We start from the raw sequence: 17181 nt of genomic DNA, 5'->3' as shown, positions 1-17181 counted from the left end.
CCACTTTGGGTTTATCTAAGCAGCTTTGGTAGTTTTAACTACAATCTTTGCAGTATATTCACTTAGGTGGAACTTTACTGGACAGTTGCAATTTGAAGTTACTGATTTCACTATGTATTATTAAAATCCAATATGCACATTGCATTGTTACATCCCTATGACAGTGCCCAGGGTTTATGTCAGTGTGAATTAGACAGAAGAAATTAGACATAAGGTGCGGAGGGGTTTGTGAGCCAGTCATCAAGATGACATCAGTAGTCAAGTTTTAGTTACTGTCAGGTGGGGGGGGGGTGCGGAGCGTGGCGCAGGCACCACTACACAAAGTCCAGCAACGCAGTACAAAGAGGGCAAATCCAAGAGAATAGTCGGGGTCACAGTCCAAAGGTCAAGGCAGGCAGCAGACAGCATAAACGTGGGACGAAAGCCAAAAACTCAGGATACCAGGGATTCAAGTAATAGAGAGAGGTTATACGCAACACTGAAGCTTAACAAAAAAGCACTGGTGTAGAGGCTTGTGGGGATTATATAGGGGCAGGTAATGAGATATCCACCCCCTAGCACCTGATCCCCTCCCACACTAAGTGCCTGTTCCCCTCCCTGCTGCTACACCTGAGTGGAGGGAGACAGAGCAGTGTCTACCTCCTCCCCCTCCCTCTGGTGGCTGTTGGAGAGGGAGTAGACCTCCTGCCTGACGGTTCCCACGACGAGGAGGCCGGCCGACGGGGATCGTGGTCCGGGGCGACGGACCCCGCAGCGAGGTAGGTGGTCCCCGCCGGGTCTGACAGTTACAAGGTTGATCATTTGCTTCATATATTTTATTACAGTTTTTTTTTTACTTAAAATAGTTGCAGTGCTCAACACTGTGGCCTTTAAGACACACCTCTTTGTTTGTGTCTTTATTTTAACATAAGTTAATTATTTGAAGGATTAGTATACCATCAAGAACATATCTTGATCCAATTAGTCAACATTGATTTGTGAAAGACAGGTCTTCTCAAACCAACTTATTAGAATTTTACGAAGAAGTTAGTAAAAATATAGATCTGGGCATGGCCGTAGATGTGATTTATCTGGACTTTGCTAAGGCATTTGATACAGTTCCACATAAAAGGTTACTCTACAAAATAATAGAAATAGGCTTAGGGGCAAATGTCTGTAATCGGAAAATTAGCTAAAAGATAGAATGCAGAGAGTTGTTGTGAATGGATGTTTCTCAGACTGTACGCAGGTATTAAGTGGAGTGCTTCGGGGGTCTGTCCTGGGTCCTCCTCTTTTTAATTTGTTTATAAATGATCTCCCAAGCTGCATTCAGAGCCAAGTCACAGTTTTTGCTGATGACACAAAATTAGGCCGGGTAATTCAGACTAATCTTGATGTTTCTTCTTTGCAGGAGAACTTAGATAGAGTTGGGGACTGGGCGTGCAAGTGGCAGATGAGGTTCAATATAGAGAAACAAAGTTATGCATTATGGTAGAAATAATAAAAAATGCAACCTATTCTTTAAATATATCCATGGGGAAAACTACAAATGAGAAGGATTTAGGAATAATGGTAGATAACAGACTTGACAATAGTGCGCAATGCCGGCAAGCAGCTGCAAGGGCCAATTAGGTTTTGGCATGCATAAAATGAGCTATCGATTCACGGGAGGAGAATGTCGTTTTGCCTCTTTACAGGTCAATGGTAAGACCTCACCTCAAATATACTGTACAATTCTGGGAACCGGTCCTTAAAAAGGACATTATGGAACTAGAAAAAGTGCAAAGGATGGCTACAAAATTAATAAGGGGATTGGAAGGTACTAGTTATAATGAGAGACTAAAAAAGTTGAAATTATATACACTGGAAAAATGGCACCTTAGAGGGGATACGATAATATTATATAAATATATGCAGGGTCAATATAAAGAGCTCTTCAGTGACCTGTTCATTAACAGAAATGTACAAAGAACAAGAGGTCACCCTCTGAGACTGGAATAGACGACAAAGGAAGGGATTCTTTACAGTGAGGACAATAAAGGTACGGAATTCACTGCCAAGGGAGGTGGTGTTATCAAATACCGTATTTGCTCGATTATAAGACGACCCTGATTATAAGACGACCCCCCAAAATCTGAATATTAACTTAGGAAAAAAGAAAAAGCCTGAATATAAGACGACCCTAAAGGAAAAAAGTTTTACCAGTAAATGTTAATTCATGTAAACTATTTTTTTTAATAAAAGCTATGATTGAGAAAAATATATTTTTTTTGTTTTTATTTCTTGTATTTTCCAACCTGCCCCCAGTTACGCACATCTGCCCCCAGGCTTGCCACACCAATATGGCACTGTGGCCCATGATATGCCTTTTAACCCTCTATATGCCACTGTGCCCCATGGTATGCCTTTTGACCCCCTATGTGCCACTCTGCCTCCAGAAATGCCTTATACCCCTATATCCCATTCTGGCATTTAGGGGGTTAAAATGCATATTATGGGGCAGAGTGGCATATAGGGAGGTATAAGGCATTCCAGGAGGCAGAGTGGCATTAAGGGAGTTAAAAGGCATTATATAGAGCACTCTGCCTCCAGAAATGCCTTATACCCCTATATGCCACTCTGGCATTTAGGGGGTTAAAAGGCATATTATGGGGCAGAGTGGCATATAGGGAGGTATAAGGCATTTCAGGAGGCAGAGTGCACTATTAAATGCCCCCTTAACACCACTCTGCCTCCTGAAATGCCTTATACCTCCCTATATGCCACTCTGCCCCATAATATGCCTTTTAACCCCCTAAGTGCCAGAGTGGCATATAGGGGTGTAAGGCATTCCAGAAATGCCCTACACACACACACACACACACACACACACACACACACACACACACACACACACACACTTACTTACTTACTTACTTACCGGTGCTTCCAATTTCCTGCTGTATTGCCGGGGCAGCGGGTTGACGTCTCATTCCGCGGCAGCCGGAAGGAGGTGGAGTTGGCAGCGGGGGTTTGTATGCGTCCGTCGCAAATACCTTCCCCGGCTGTCAGGGATCAGGAACTCTGGAACTCTGATCTCTGACAGTCGGGGAAGGTATTTGCGACGGACGCATACAAACCCCCGCTGCCAACTTCACCTCCGGAAGCACCGGTAAGTGTGTGGGGAGGGGGGGGGGGCGACGACAGGAGGATCCAGGTCCCCTGCAGCGGTGCGGGGGATCTGGATCTTAGTCTCCTAATCAGACCTCTATTTGAGGTCTGATTAGAAGACGACCCCGATTATAAGACGAGGGGTATTTTTCAGAGCATTTAAAGGAAATTCGATTGCCTTTTGGAGTCAAGAAGGAATTTTTCTCCAGTGATGGCAGAATTTGAAGTAGCTTAATCAAGAGTAGGAACGTTAGGTAGAAGGGTTGAACTTGATGGACTTAGGTCTTTTTTCAACCTTATGTTCTATGTAACTATGTATGTAATGACCATATTGACATTGCACCAGGGCATCAGGGAGCCAAGGACTAACAGAGGGATTTTAGCCCCAAAGACAAACGGTCCTTTCTAAACAGGGACACATGGGAGGCATCCGTCTACACATATTATACACCTTTATAAGATTTATACTCGGAACATCCAAGGTCGTTTTTCATCTCCAAACGACTCCTTAAGCAAAGATTATATATGTATACAACAAATGTTTTATACGTATTTCTAATAAAACAAGTGTTTGGGGGTATTTAAAGGGATATACACTAAAAGTTGTTTGCTGTATTTAATAAGGAGAGAGCCCACACTAATCCACTTTTTTTCACGAAGATTAAATATGTGCCAGCATTGCACCGACAGTAATTAGCCCCTGTGTCAATCTCACCCCACTTATGCTAAGACAGCGCTGCCGAACCTGCTTGTTAATTTAGTGCAGTCAAGAATAAAATGCTAGTGATACAAACTGGAAGAAAAATAAGGGGTATGTTCAGTGTTGATAGCTTTTGACAGTAGCAAATTTATCATACAAGCATCATACAAACTAACTTTTACTGGCACATTGATTCAAATTAAATATTCCTGCGGCAGTAAATTGTTTACAGCACTTAAAGATTGCTATCTAAAATGGCACAGATAACAGGGTGAACAAAGGCTCCTTTAATTAGGTATATTTGTTAATTAAAAGGTTCCCATACCGGGGTGAAAATGGATGTGATGTCAGGGCGAGATAGGACCTGGTCCAGGAGGCAAGCGCCCTAGTTACCTCTCTGCATAATATTAATTTGAGATGGTAGCCTATTTTTTTAGCATTTACAGGCTTTAAAACAGACATAGCTTCATTGTCAACAACACAATGTCATAGTTTGCCTCATGAGTATTTCATGGAACTGACTGCAAGTTTACAAAATGTAAGACGAAAGAAAACACAAAAAAAGAAAAAGGGAGATCACCCTCCTAGTCACTTGCTTCTGCCCTCTCACAACCGGCAGCTTCATTCAGTCCCTCAAAACTTCTCAAAAATTTGCTGACATAAAAGCCATGTTGGTCATGTCTACTTTAAGTGTAATACTCAAATCTGTCTTGTGATGAAAGGATTTGTTCTTTCTTCACTCTCGCACCCCCCCCTAAAAAGGAGCTAACTTGGTCGGGTATGCCCAAAAAGAAGTTAGTTGGGTCATCAGTAGTGGTAACAAGGTGGAATTTAGGGTTCTCAGTAATGTGTACCATCAGGGAGCGGTAGGCCGGCAGTGGATCTCTAGAGAGAGGTGAATGATATATTGTTAGTGTTTTTTAGAAATTCTGGTAGTCCACTCAAGTCTAGAAGGAATTTCAGCTCTATGATGTCTCTATACGCATCAGACATAATTCCCCAAAATGTTTCTGTCTTCATATAATCCAGAGGACATGGATTATTCTGCCCTATAAATCCAAGTTATTAAAATGTGATGTCATTTTTCTAACAATGTGCAGTCTAATAGAAAAACCTTTGAAGGTTGCATTTGACGTACTTCGAAGTTCCTTCATGTGATTTGCTTTACGATTTTTTTCATTAACCTAGGCCTTTTTCTACCCTTCTGATTGCATTTCTGATTTCAGATACCATTTTCCTCCATTGGTTTAATTTGTTTTTTTTAAAAAAAAAATTCTTCCAGTTTGATGTTATTGGACTTTCCTAACCTATTAAGACCATATAATGCAATGTTATCAAGGAAGAACCATTTTGGTCTTAGATTAATCATGAGGGTTAGCAACATAACACATTTGTAATAATTTCTTCAGTGCTCCTTCATGTCCTTTGCTTGCGTCCATTAAATTGTTCCCAATGCTTCTGCTGCTAGCACTCATAAAAGTTCTAGAATTACACTCTATACCAAAGTATTAGATTTTGAACTAGGAATGATTCAAAGTAATTTTATATCATAGTAAAACTAGAAAGGTGATTGATGGCGATGTATAAACTTCAAAAACTTGCATGCTGGAAACCACAGGTAATTTTACTTTTGACTTAAGGTCATTAGAAAAAGTTAAACTCTTCAAAACAACCTCATCCACAGGAGGTTATTTTCGTTAGATAGCATCAAATATATTATTTCTCCAGGAGCTTCTTTCCTCACTATAAAAGAAGGAATTATATAGACATTTATTTTTTTTACTCTATTGATAGGAAGGGCCAAATTAATTTTCAAAAAATATTTTTCAAAAACATTTTCAAGAAATGTTGAAAAATATCTCATTAGTGTGAGTTCAGGAAAGCATGTGCCAAAACACATGGATCTAAATAGTATAAGCACTGTGATCTATGGAATATTATATTGTTACTAAAAAACATAGGCACAAAGACACTAAACTGATGTAAGCAGAGCTGGCACTTACATGGGTCCCAGTGGCAATTTGCCGCTAGAATACATGTTCTTTCAGGCGTCAGTATGCGTTCAGTCTGCTGTAGACATTCGGATTCATACAAATTCAAATTTCAGCGAAATTTGCCAATTTCGTTAATTCGTATGTAGGAACACAAGGAGTGACCTCCATAAACGAAAACTAAGCAGAGCTCTCACACTTACTCTCTCTAACACTCTTACTCAATGTCTCTCTACCTTCTCCGCTGACTGCTTCCGTGTCCTGTCTCCTTTTCTGCGGCTCAGCTTCTTTTCTTGCCTCTTCATCTTTCTTTGTCCAACCAAAGAAACCAGGCTTCCTGAAGTGCTTCCACAAAAAGGGATGGAGCCACTCCGCACACCCTCTGTCCCGATTGGAGGAATAGGGGAGAGGCTGTACCCATGTGACGTGCTCCAAGAGGCCAGAATATTGCCCATTGATTTGCAGAGAAGGAGAAACGTTTGAGCACCTCTCTTTCTTTATGATTCCGTCTGCATTATTATGGCTTCTTGGGAGTACTTCTGCAAAAGAGCGGAGCCACAGCACGCACCATAGGGACAGCCTTTCCCCCATTCCTCCAATCAGGGGAGAGGGTGTGTGTGGAGGCCCCGGAAGGCATGGTTTACCGAGCGGATCTCGAGTAAAGGGGACAATTAAATAAGGAAGAACAAGAAGAGGCAAAAGAATAAACGGAGCTGCAGAAGTGCATGGAAGTCGTCGGCAGAGAAGAAAGCGAGACATGAGCGTGTGAGAGAGAGTAAATGAGAGTCTGACACAGTGTGAGAGCGTGAGTGACAACAAAAGTTGTTTCCAAATGGAGAAAGCCCTCCAAATTTTGTCTAAAGAGAAAAGGCAGGAAACAAAAGATTGTTGTTTGAAAAAGAATGGACCAAAAATAAAACTAAAAATTTGTTAAAATCGTCTTTGGTCCATGTGCAGGGCTGGTGCAACATAATTTTGCCGCCCCCTGGCTCCACCCCGACAAGCCCCTCCTTGTGCCGTGCTTACTGAATGACTGCGGCTTGCGGCTGCAGCCTGCGCGGCTGCCTGCCTCCCATCAAGTGGCTACGGCCGCGCTTCTAATGACCTACTTTGCCTATAGGTGGGGCCGGCCCTGTCCATGTGGACAAGTCTAGTGTGCTGTATGCACACTGAACACTGTCATTAGCTTTACAGGCGAACTGAATTACATTATTATCTAACTCAATTGCGTTAGAGTGTGAGCTTTTTCAGGGGGCAGCATCTCATTCCTGGACCCTGGGCAGCACAATGTCTTTGTCAGGACTACCCGTACAATGGCACTTACCGCAGGAGTTATTCTGCCCAGTCCCCCGATACAAGTAACAGAGAACCAGGACTTAGAGGATCCCAACAGCAAGGAGGCCTAGTACGGGCAGGTAGATATAGGTACTGAGTAGACAGGTGAAGGAATCTCCAGACGAGTCAACTGGTACACAGAGCAGGTAGTCACACAAGCCAGGGGGTCGAGACACGGAGCGGGTAGTCAGACGAGCCAAACTGGTACACAAATCACCGAGCAGAGGTACAGAAACGCAATCCAAAAGCGTAATCAGGCAGGCAGAAGGTCAAAATAACGAAGATCAGGAGTTCAGCAATATACGAGGTATAGGACCACAACAGGGTGCAGGAGAAACGGATTTCCGGGTTTTAAAAGCCGGCGCCAACCTAAAACCCCGCCTACAACCTGACATCACGGCCGAGCCCTCAGCCGTCCATCACCACCCCGATGCCAGTCACGCGGCATAGCCGCGCCCCAGAGTTCCTTCGGTAGCCACCAGAAGAGGAGGTAAGTATGGAGGCCGGGGAGACCTCAGACTCAGACGCCGTGCCGGCGGCGGATATTGCAGCCGCCGGCACCGGTGCTCCGGGGAGGGATCTTGAACTCCCGGTTACCGCGGACGGTAGCCCGTCCTCTGGTACCGGGAACCGAGGGGTCGAGAACCCGACGTCCGCGAGCAGCGATCCGCCCGCCGGAGCCGGGTGCCAGGTTATCGGGCGCCCGACATCTGCGAGCGGCGGTCCGCCCACCAACGCCGGGAGTCGGATTAGTGCCAGTCTTAGGCTGGCTCTGGCTAAAGGCATTCGTAATAAGTTTTCAACATTAACATTATCCTACTATAGGAGAAAACATATATTTCTTTCTTCAGTGGGTGGTATGGAAACAAATAGCATATTGGAAATTGTTTCTCATTGAAAGGCTACAGCTTAATTTTATTCCTAGAAGAATCACTCAGAAAATCTAGCTTTAAAACCCAATTTAACTAACTCATTTTTAGACATTTCCCTACACGGTACATCCAAACTTCAGTATGTTTCTGATGCATTCATAAATTAGTAAGCCAATATACATATCCCAATTTAATTGATACCGGTTTCATGGAACACAGTAACCAATCTCTCATCCTATTGCATCGTATGAGGATGACTATGCAAGAGATTGAAGAGACAATTAAGGAGCAAACTCAAAGTGAGGAGAAAAAAATTAGTTAACACAAATTATAGGTTTCTGATTTTGGAATCTGGTGTTCATTATGTTAATTTGCTCCAGAAAGAGAAAGCAAGGGATATCTGATTTACGTGCTCTGGAGGTAAATTACAGCATTAAAGATGTTTTCTTCTGATTCTTACTTGTGCATATTTTAATTCTGTAAGGAATGGTATAATTGCCAATATTGACTTAAAGTAATGAATCTTCCTTTGCTAAAAACACAAAAACAAAATATAAGACCAAGTGATTACTTACAAGACTACTGTTAGCGAACACATAAAAAGAAATTCATGATTTCTTTTAGCCAACATAATGTAGAAAGTGATTATTAATTACAGTGGGCATTTAAACGTGCTGGATATGTATATATCCACCATTATTTTGTAGTCTCCCCGGTCAGAAGGGAACCAGAATCACTGGCTTCAAATTGATAAATTAAATTTAAAATAATTTAAATACCCTGATGACTATGCAAGAGGGATCCTTGGATCTAACAGAGATCCTGCTTGAAGCTGCGATGAATCCCTAAGTAAAAATGTATGCATATTTGAAAATTAATGCATTTGGACTATCGCTATATTTAGGGTTAATTTTAAACACAGATATATATTTTTCTGCAGTTGCACCTATCCTGTGGCAGAAATCTGTAACATAATTGAAAAGCATGTCTGAAAGATATTCCAATTACGGCTTGTAGAAAGTTTGATATTTGTCTGTGAATGCCAAGAAAAGATCAAAATCCTACAGTTGAAAAATTCACAAAAAAATCATTACTCTCTTGCAAGTTCCACTTATAAATTTAAAGGAGGTAGAATATGCAGAACCTCAGGATTGCTCAGCAACGGGGAATTTGCCATTTCTCTTACTCGCATTTCACAAGTTTACATTGACTTAACCAATGTCTTGTAACAACTAAATGTTGTGACAAAATCCCCATAGCGCTTCAGAACTGCAATCGTTTTTTTTAAATCAATATACAAATACATATATTTTCAGTAACATTCACATGGCCAAATACAATATTATGGTTTTCAGACTCAGGGCTCCTTAAGCATACCATCCAAGTGTCCTGGTTTCTGTGGGACAGTCACAAAGTTCGAGCACTGCCTCATTGTCCCGCATAGCTGCTCCACTATCCTGTTTTTGCACAAGGCCTGTGCCTCTAGGGAGCCCAATGTGACCCATGCAACCCTTTCCTGTTTCCTCATACCAGTCAATGGTGTATGTGTACATGCATGTGTACTTTTGTGTGCATACATGTGTACTTGTGTGTGTGTGAGCACGCATGTGTACTTGTGTGTGTGAGCATGGATGTGTACTTGTGTAATTGTGTGTATTTATGTAATCATGTGTGTACTTGTGTGTGCATACATATGTAATTGTGTGTGAGCATGGATGTGTACTTGTGTGTGTGTGAGCATGTATGTGTAGGTATAGTTGAAGTTGGGGGGCCCGGTGCAATTTTCGCACCAGGGCCCTGTGGTTTCTCCATTCAGGATGTGTCCTGAATGGAGATCTGTGTTGTAACTCCACAGACCTGTATTGATATTACAGCTCCTTTGTCTGGTTAGTGGTGTCAGAATTTCCACAGCTGGCCCATGATCCCCACTGCCCATGGAAGTTATGGCTCTGGTCTGTTCAAACAGGACATAGTGTTATTACATATATAGTATCACACATGATTTTGTAGTACTGACTCATAAGCACAATTGATTTTATATTGTATGGTTAGATGTACCTTAGGATCATGTATTCCAGAAAGCTCCTCATAAATCTTTTCTCCTACCATGACGGCTGCAAGGTTAGCTGTGTATGTTGATAAACAAAACAGACAAAAGATTGCCCAAAGATTCATTAGAAACCTTCCGGTCCAACATTTGGGTGTTTTGATGGCTGCTGTCCTGCCAAATAATATGGCATAGCATACATTTAGAGCAGAGGAGAAGGAGAACACTTTGCTTCTGTTCCTGCCCTTGGGTGTCATCCCAAAGGGACTTTTCCATTCATAAAGTGTTAGGAATATTGCCGTAATGTGAAGCGATACAAATATCCCAAGCCACATTGTCCAATGAAGTGGCCACATAAAAGCTCCAATTGGAGCGGCAGTATCTTTGGTCCTTACTAAAATACCCAGACTGGTTGAAAAGAATGGGCTGGTGAAATCAATAACCTGACTTCTTGCTGTATTGATACTGAATGATGTGACAGCCATATGGGCAGCACCACTTAAGAGGTCACCTACTAGTCCTGTCCAGTGACCATTTTTCCACGCCCCGTATTTTCCATCACCAACAATGTATAGGTCAAAGTCAAAGTTCATATCTTCTGCTAGTTTCTCCAAAAGGTCGATACAGTAGCCATAGCAGCACTTTTTTAATTCAATTGGCACTGTGTCGTTATCTCCTTGCAAGCTTTCAAAGAGGTTATCTAGAACACCCGAGTCATTTGTCATGGGATCTAAGCACAACTGTCCTGCTGGACACTGGCCATCATCATCAACATTTCTTGTAAACACAAAAGGAGGTTCAATAAGAGTCACAACCCTGAGGTGTAATCGTGTAGGTTGTTGATACTGATTTTTGTGTCTCTGTGTCTGATCTGGCCACAGTCCATAATCCATAATAATTTTTCCCCCTTGCCAGCTCCCAAGACGTGTCCACATTGGATTTCCAAGAGGATCGTGTTGTAAATTCCAAATAAAGTAATGATTTTCTGAGTTGATAACTGCAGAATCTTTAACCTTGATGTGTCCGCTCAGACCACTAAATGATGTGCTAGATAAAAACCTGTTTGAAATATAAAAGAATATATAACAGTAAATATTATTAAAACACAATCTTTGTATATCTCTTATTTTCACTTTCTATTATCTATCTATATCTTAGGTTTACATAAAAATTTTGTATTCATTAAGACAATCAGAATATTTTCACTGGTAATTGGAATATTGACTCCTTTATAACCTCATGGACATTAGTCCACAAAACGTCCAGTTTAACGAGTATCGCTGCTGACAAAGCCAGAAGGACTGGAGAGCAGAGACTCGGGAAGGTCTGTCCAGACTTGGCTTGGATCTCTGATAACCAAACCATTTATAATTTGTGTGGGAACACTAAACATGGAAAAATTGAATCATGTTCTTTTAATAAATGTAGTAAAAGTATCAAAGCTTCAACCTTTAGGTTATTAAAAATGCATTGGACTTGAAGAGGTAAACAGACGGCTGCAAACATATGTTAGGTCACTTTTTATTTCTTCACAAAGTGTCATTCCACTTCATCTCTTTAATATTATATCTTAACTGTACTGTAATATTCAAATATTCAAGTTAAAATTTGAACACTTACGGGGATAGGTTAAATTATTAAACTGTTATTAAATTATTACGAAATGAGTTATTTGCATTCATCTAAATTTTAAGAAGAATAAAAAAACCTTCAAATTAAAATAAAAAAATGAATTAATATTTCTAATAATTGTGAGATTTCTTTTCAACAATAATTTGAAAAATACTGCCACAACCAGAAATGTTATTGCTACAACAATAATGCCTTGATGTTATTAAATATACTGTTTATATAGTAAAAGAAATAGACATGTTTTAACAAAATGCATTAGGTGAACAGAAAAAAAAACCTAAATCAAATCAATATTTGGTGTGACCACCCTTTGCCTCCAAAACGGCCCAGTTGCTCTGCTCTCTTCATGTAATCCCAACAAGACTAAATGATGTTGAGATCAGGGCTCTGTAGGGGACCATAACCATCAGGACTCCTTGTTGGAAAGTGTCTGCCTGTACTTCTCAGCATTGAGGAGACCATTAATTCTGACTAAATCCCCAACTCCATTTGCAGAAATGCACCCCTATATTTGCAAGGAATTTCCACCATGCATTAGTATCGCCTGCAAATTGCCTGCCTTCTTCTACTAGCCTTGCTGCTAATATTTAAACATTTTACCAGAGCAACTGCTGCCATTTTTCTGAATCCCAGTTCCTGTGTTTTCGTGAATAGTTTAGTCGATTAGCCCTGTTTCCAGATCGGAGGCATGGCTTTTTGGCCACAAGTCTTCCATGAAGACCAATTCTGGCCAGACTTCTCAGGACAGTAGATAGGTGTACCAGGGCCCTACTGTTGAGCTGGTGGTACTGCTGGACCTCTTTTGATTGCCAAGGGAAGTAAGCATAATGTGTCATTGATTTGCAGCGCTAAGTTTCCTTGGCTGATCTCTGCATCTACAGTCCTCAACATTTCTTTGTGCTCCTTAACAAGAGCTTGGATACAACATCTGGAAACCCCTGTCTGCCTTGAAATGTATGCCTGGTTGAGACCTTGCTGATGCAGTATAACTACCTTGTGCCTTGTTGCTGTGCTTAGTCCTGTCATGGTGTATGACTTTTGACATTAAACTTCAGCAATCTCACCTTGTTACTGAGTTTGGCTGTTCCTCACCCAGTTGTATTCCTCCTACACAGCTGTTTCTAGTTTAGTTAATCATTGCGTTAAAACCTACATATCACATTAATGATAATCACCACCTGTTTGGTATAATTATTTAATCCTACATCTAACTACAGTGGATATAAAAAGTCTACACACCCCTGTTAAAATGCCAGGTTCTTGTGATTTTAAAGAATGAGACAAAGATAAATCATGTCAGGACTTTTTCCACCTTTAATGTGACCTATAACGTGAACAATTCAATTGCAAAACAAGCTGAGCTACAAGTGACAACAATCTCCCGTATTCTTCATATGAATGGGCTATGGGGTAGGGTGGCAAGACGGAAGCCTTTTCTTACAAAGAAAAACATCCGAGGCTCGCTGAAGTTTGCAAAAACAAACATCAAGTCCCCCAAAAACACGTGGGAAAATGTGTTATGGTCTGATGAAACCAAGGTTGAACTTTTTGGCCATAATTCCAAAAGGTATGTTTGGGGCAAAAACAACACCCAATACCCACAGTGAAGCATGGTGGTGGCAGCATCATGCTTTGGCCTGTTTTTCTTCAGCTGAAACCAGGGCCTTAGTCAGGGTGGAGGGAATTATGAACAGCTCCAAATACCAGGCAATTTGGGCACAAAACCTTCAGGCGTCCGTTAGGAAGCTGAAGATGAAGAGCAAGTTCACCTTTCAGCACAAGAACAACCCAAAGCGCAAATCCACAAAAGCATGGCTTCACCAGAAGAAGATTAATGTTTTGGAATGGCCCAGCCAGAGCCCAGACCTGAATACAATTGAACATCTGTGAGGTGATCTGAAGAGGGCTGTGGACAGGAGATGTCCTCGCAATCTGACAGATTTGGAGCGCTTTTGCAAAGAAGAGTGGGCATATATTGCCACGTCAAGATGTGCCATGCTAATAGACTCCTACCCCCAAAAAGACTGATTGCTGTAATAAAATCAAAAGGTGCTTCAACAAAGTATTAGTTTAAGGGTGTGCACACTTATGCAACCAGGTTATTGTGAGGTTTTTTTATCCCCCCCTCAAAGATTTCAGCTTGTTTTGCAATTGAATTGTTCACATTATAGGTCACATTAAAGGTGGAAAAAGTTCTGACATGATTTATCTTTGTCTCATTCTTTAAAAAAAGAACCCGGCATTTTAACAGGGGTGTGTAGACTTTTTATATCCACTGTATATGCATACAAATTCCCTGCCTTTGTGCAAGTGTACCTGGAGGCATTGATGCTATTTTGAAGGTGGTCATACCAAATATTGATTTGATTTCTATTTTCTTTCTGATTTCTTGCTTACTCACTTTGTTAAATGATAAAAGTAAACTGTTAACATATTTATTTTTGAAAGCATTCCTACTTACAGCATTTTTTCACACCTGTCTAATAAAAGCGACAGCTTTGATTGACAAACTGTTTAATTTTTGCTGTTTTTATTTTGTACTTGTAACCAGTTAAACTGGCCAGACCTGGTCAGATGAAGACTACTGTTTAGTAAGCCTCCCAAATAGGAGTAGGTTTTATTTGCTTGATTTTGTTTCAATAAAAGCCATTCAATTTTATAAATATGGTTTTATAATAGCCTAATCCAGCTTTTTTTGACAAAAATATCATATATGTGAATATCTTTAATATATCCTTCTGTCAAAGTTTTTTTCTCTAAAAGGTTCTATTAAAACTGAAATACACATTTGTTTTCAGGACCAAAAATCCACTATTCGATCATTCACAAACAGTGATTAAATGAGAAGCCATACCTTGATAAATACTGCCCAGAAGTGAGGTTCATGGTGTCTCTGTTCATACAGTTGGTCGTACTGGGAATAAGTGCTAGTTCTGGCTGGTCCATAGAAGCCGTGGCGACGGCTCTTGCAATTAGCTCCATTGCATCCTGTACATAGTGCTCAAAGAAGGACTCTCTTGTTTTACCATGAGCTATAAGTCCCAGCGGCAATCCTTCAGTTCTTAATTCATCAACGCTTTGCGAGTCTCCAAAAACCCAATGAAATTCTGGTAACACAATTCCATAATGGGTAGCCATTTCAAAAATTTGTCTTGTGTCTTCCATGTCGCAACCAAACATAACAATGGTGGATGTGGTGTCCTTTATGCTTTCCAAGTTTAATTGCAAGTAGCTCATCATGTAATTGCTTAAAGTCAGATTTACGGTTATGTTTATAATTAATCCAAGGTGAAATCTCGAATTATTTTGAGCCAGTGTGAGAAAATCTGTTATATTCCAGTCGTCCTGACAAATCAATAAACTGTAATTGTACCAGCTGTTCATGGTCAAGATGGAAAAGGTGACTTCCGCATTCGACGTTAATGAGTTTTCAAGACTAAGCTGTAGGTGAAGTGGATTCTGCATAAAGAAAAAATATATTATTAAAATGAGCCATTTTAAAGTTATATAAAGAACATAACTTTACTTTACAATCAAAGACTAATATATTCAGTGCATTAGAGGGTCACTTAAGGATATACGTTCACCAGCGAGAATTTGCATATAAGATAATAAAAAACACACACTGTATTTTCAGTTTGTTGGTTTATTACAATATTTTATCAGACATTTAAACATAAATAATACGAGCAAACCTGAAAACTTTTCGGGTCTGACCCAGAGTCTCTAGGTGAATAGATGCTTCCCTGGGTCTCCGGGTTTACTCTTTCTCAGGGCCACTCCTTTCTACACTTTCCCTTCTACTCAAGACTCATCTCTATATAAGAGTATCCCTGCCTACATTACCAGCTACCCTTAGCCTCCTCATGAAACAACACCCCCAGATGAGGAAGAGCTTTGGTTAGCCTGCCCTGGGAAGTTTCTAGGTATGAATGCGGAAAACTGCACTTGAATTCACACCTAAGCCCCGACGTTTAATTTCTAAACAGTTATTAAACGGTTGCAAATATTTAAGAGCATCCAAAAGTTTGCTATTTGGAAGAAGATATCCAGGTATTCTTGGGTATCTTATGTCAAGATAACTAAATGTATATTGGCATTGCATTTTTTATGCTCCAATGGTTAAGTGTGTTCTCTCAAGAAAATGTATTGCATTTTATACATTAAAGAAAGGGGTTATCCAATGCTTGATCATTCACTTACCAGCACTCACCATCAACAAACTAACAATTTTCAGTAAAAAATAGACTAGAGAATTTTTGTACTTTTCTGATTGACTCTATAAGGACCTCATTAATCAGCGAAACACAAGGCTAACAGTCCAAAGTAACATGAGCCATCTTGTGTTAGATCATAGGGCAGACATTAGTTGACATTAAAATGAAAGCGGTCACTATTACCGTATAACAGAAAAGGAGGCTATCTATCAAAGTATTTAACTTTTACGTTAAACATCAATCAAAACCACGTTGGCCAGAATTCAAAATTATCAGAACTGTGTTCATTCTCGTACTGACTGTTAGAAGCAACGTGGCCTCCATTTTTCTGTTTTCTCCTACAGTTTACCTTTAATGTTTAAATAGATTGAATTAATAGTGATTTTAAAAGAATGAAAGGAAGTCATGTATTTTTTATTTTATTTTTTTGCATTACTGTTCCAAATCTTGTCCATATCTCTACAGCCATCTGTCTGCCAACAACATTCTACTGATTCAATTGAATGCTTTAAAACTATTATTGCAATATAGGCATATATTGTATGCTTCCTTTTCTCACTATGAAAGAGAAACGGTGTCTGACCATGCAGACTCACTGTCCTCCTACCTCCCAATCCCAACTGCTGAAATAAATTGTTTAAAAAGGTTTCTTCGTGTAGAGGGCAGCCTACTCCTACGTCCTTGGGTGGAAGTCTTGTGTGATCAAGAGTACATACAAAACGCTCATTAAAACTGATGTCACATTTATGGTGACCAATGCTGCCCACACAGTTAAAGAGACAGCATGGTGCCTACTGAGCTATTGTATGATAAACTGGCTAGCGTGCACACCAGTAGGAGATCAAGACATCACTAGTCCCCCACCACGCTATAAAACCATATTCCTGCAAAAATATACTTAATATGTTTATTTTTGTATAACATTTTTTTTTAAAAAAACTCGCTGATAAATTTTGGTGTGCTGGAGGTCCCATCATCATACCTGGAAACTTCTGGGCTCCGGCTACCCGGAGCCTTCCTTTGTGAGATGCGGCCAGGACTGCCCACTGACATTAGGGGGTGGTCCCATGTCGTCGGTGGGAGTTCCCACTGACGTCAGTAGGAGGTCCCTTGGCATCAGTGGGATGTCCCGCCGATGTCAGTGGGGAAACACCCCCATTTAAAGGGAAAATGGGCGGGGAACGGGGTGTGTCAAGAACCCGCGACCTGGAGGATTCTGGTCTTGACCCGGAGAAGCGGTGCTTCACCCGGCAATCTA

General features: G+C 40.7%; 1 protein-coding gene across 1 annotated transcript in view; it reads right to left on the bottom strand.

The window, feature by feature from the left end:
* GRIN3A (glutamate ionotropic receptor NMDA type subunit 3A) overlaps positions 1-17181 on the bottom strand; it is an 83458-nt gene that overhangs the window by 18849 nt on the left and 47428 nt on the right. Inside the window, exons 2-3 of the mRNA XM_053465859.1 lie at positions 14561-15165; positions 10086-11133 (exon numbers count right to left, since the gene is read on the bottom strand). Coding sequence (XP_053321834.1) covers positions 10086-11133; positions 14561-15165 — 1653 coding nt within the window. The remainder of the gene's footprint in view (positions 1-10085; positions 11134-14560; positions 15166-17181) is intronic.

The sequence above is a fragment of the Spea bombifrons genome, chromosome 1 (assembly GCF_027358695.1).
Source record: "Spea bombifrons isolate aSpeBom1 chromosome 1, aSpeBom1.2.pri, whole genome shotgun sequence".
In the NCBI taxonomy this organism is placed as follows: Eukaryota; Metazoa; Chordata; class Amphibia; order Anura; family Pelobatidae; genus Spea; species Spea bombifrons.
Note: the sequence above shows the minus strand (reverse complement) of the source record. Positions and strands in the feature narration are given on the sequence as shown.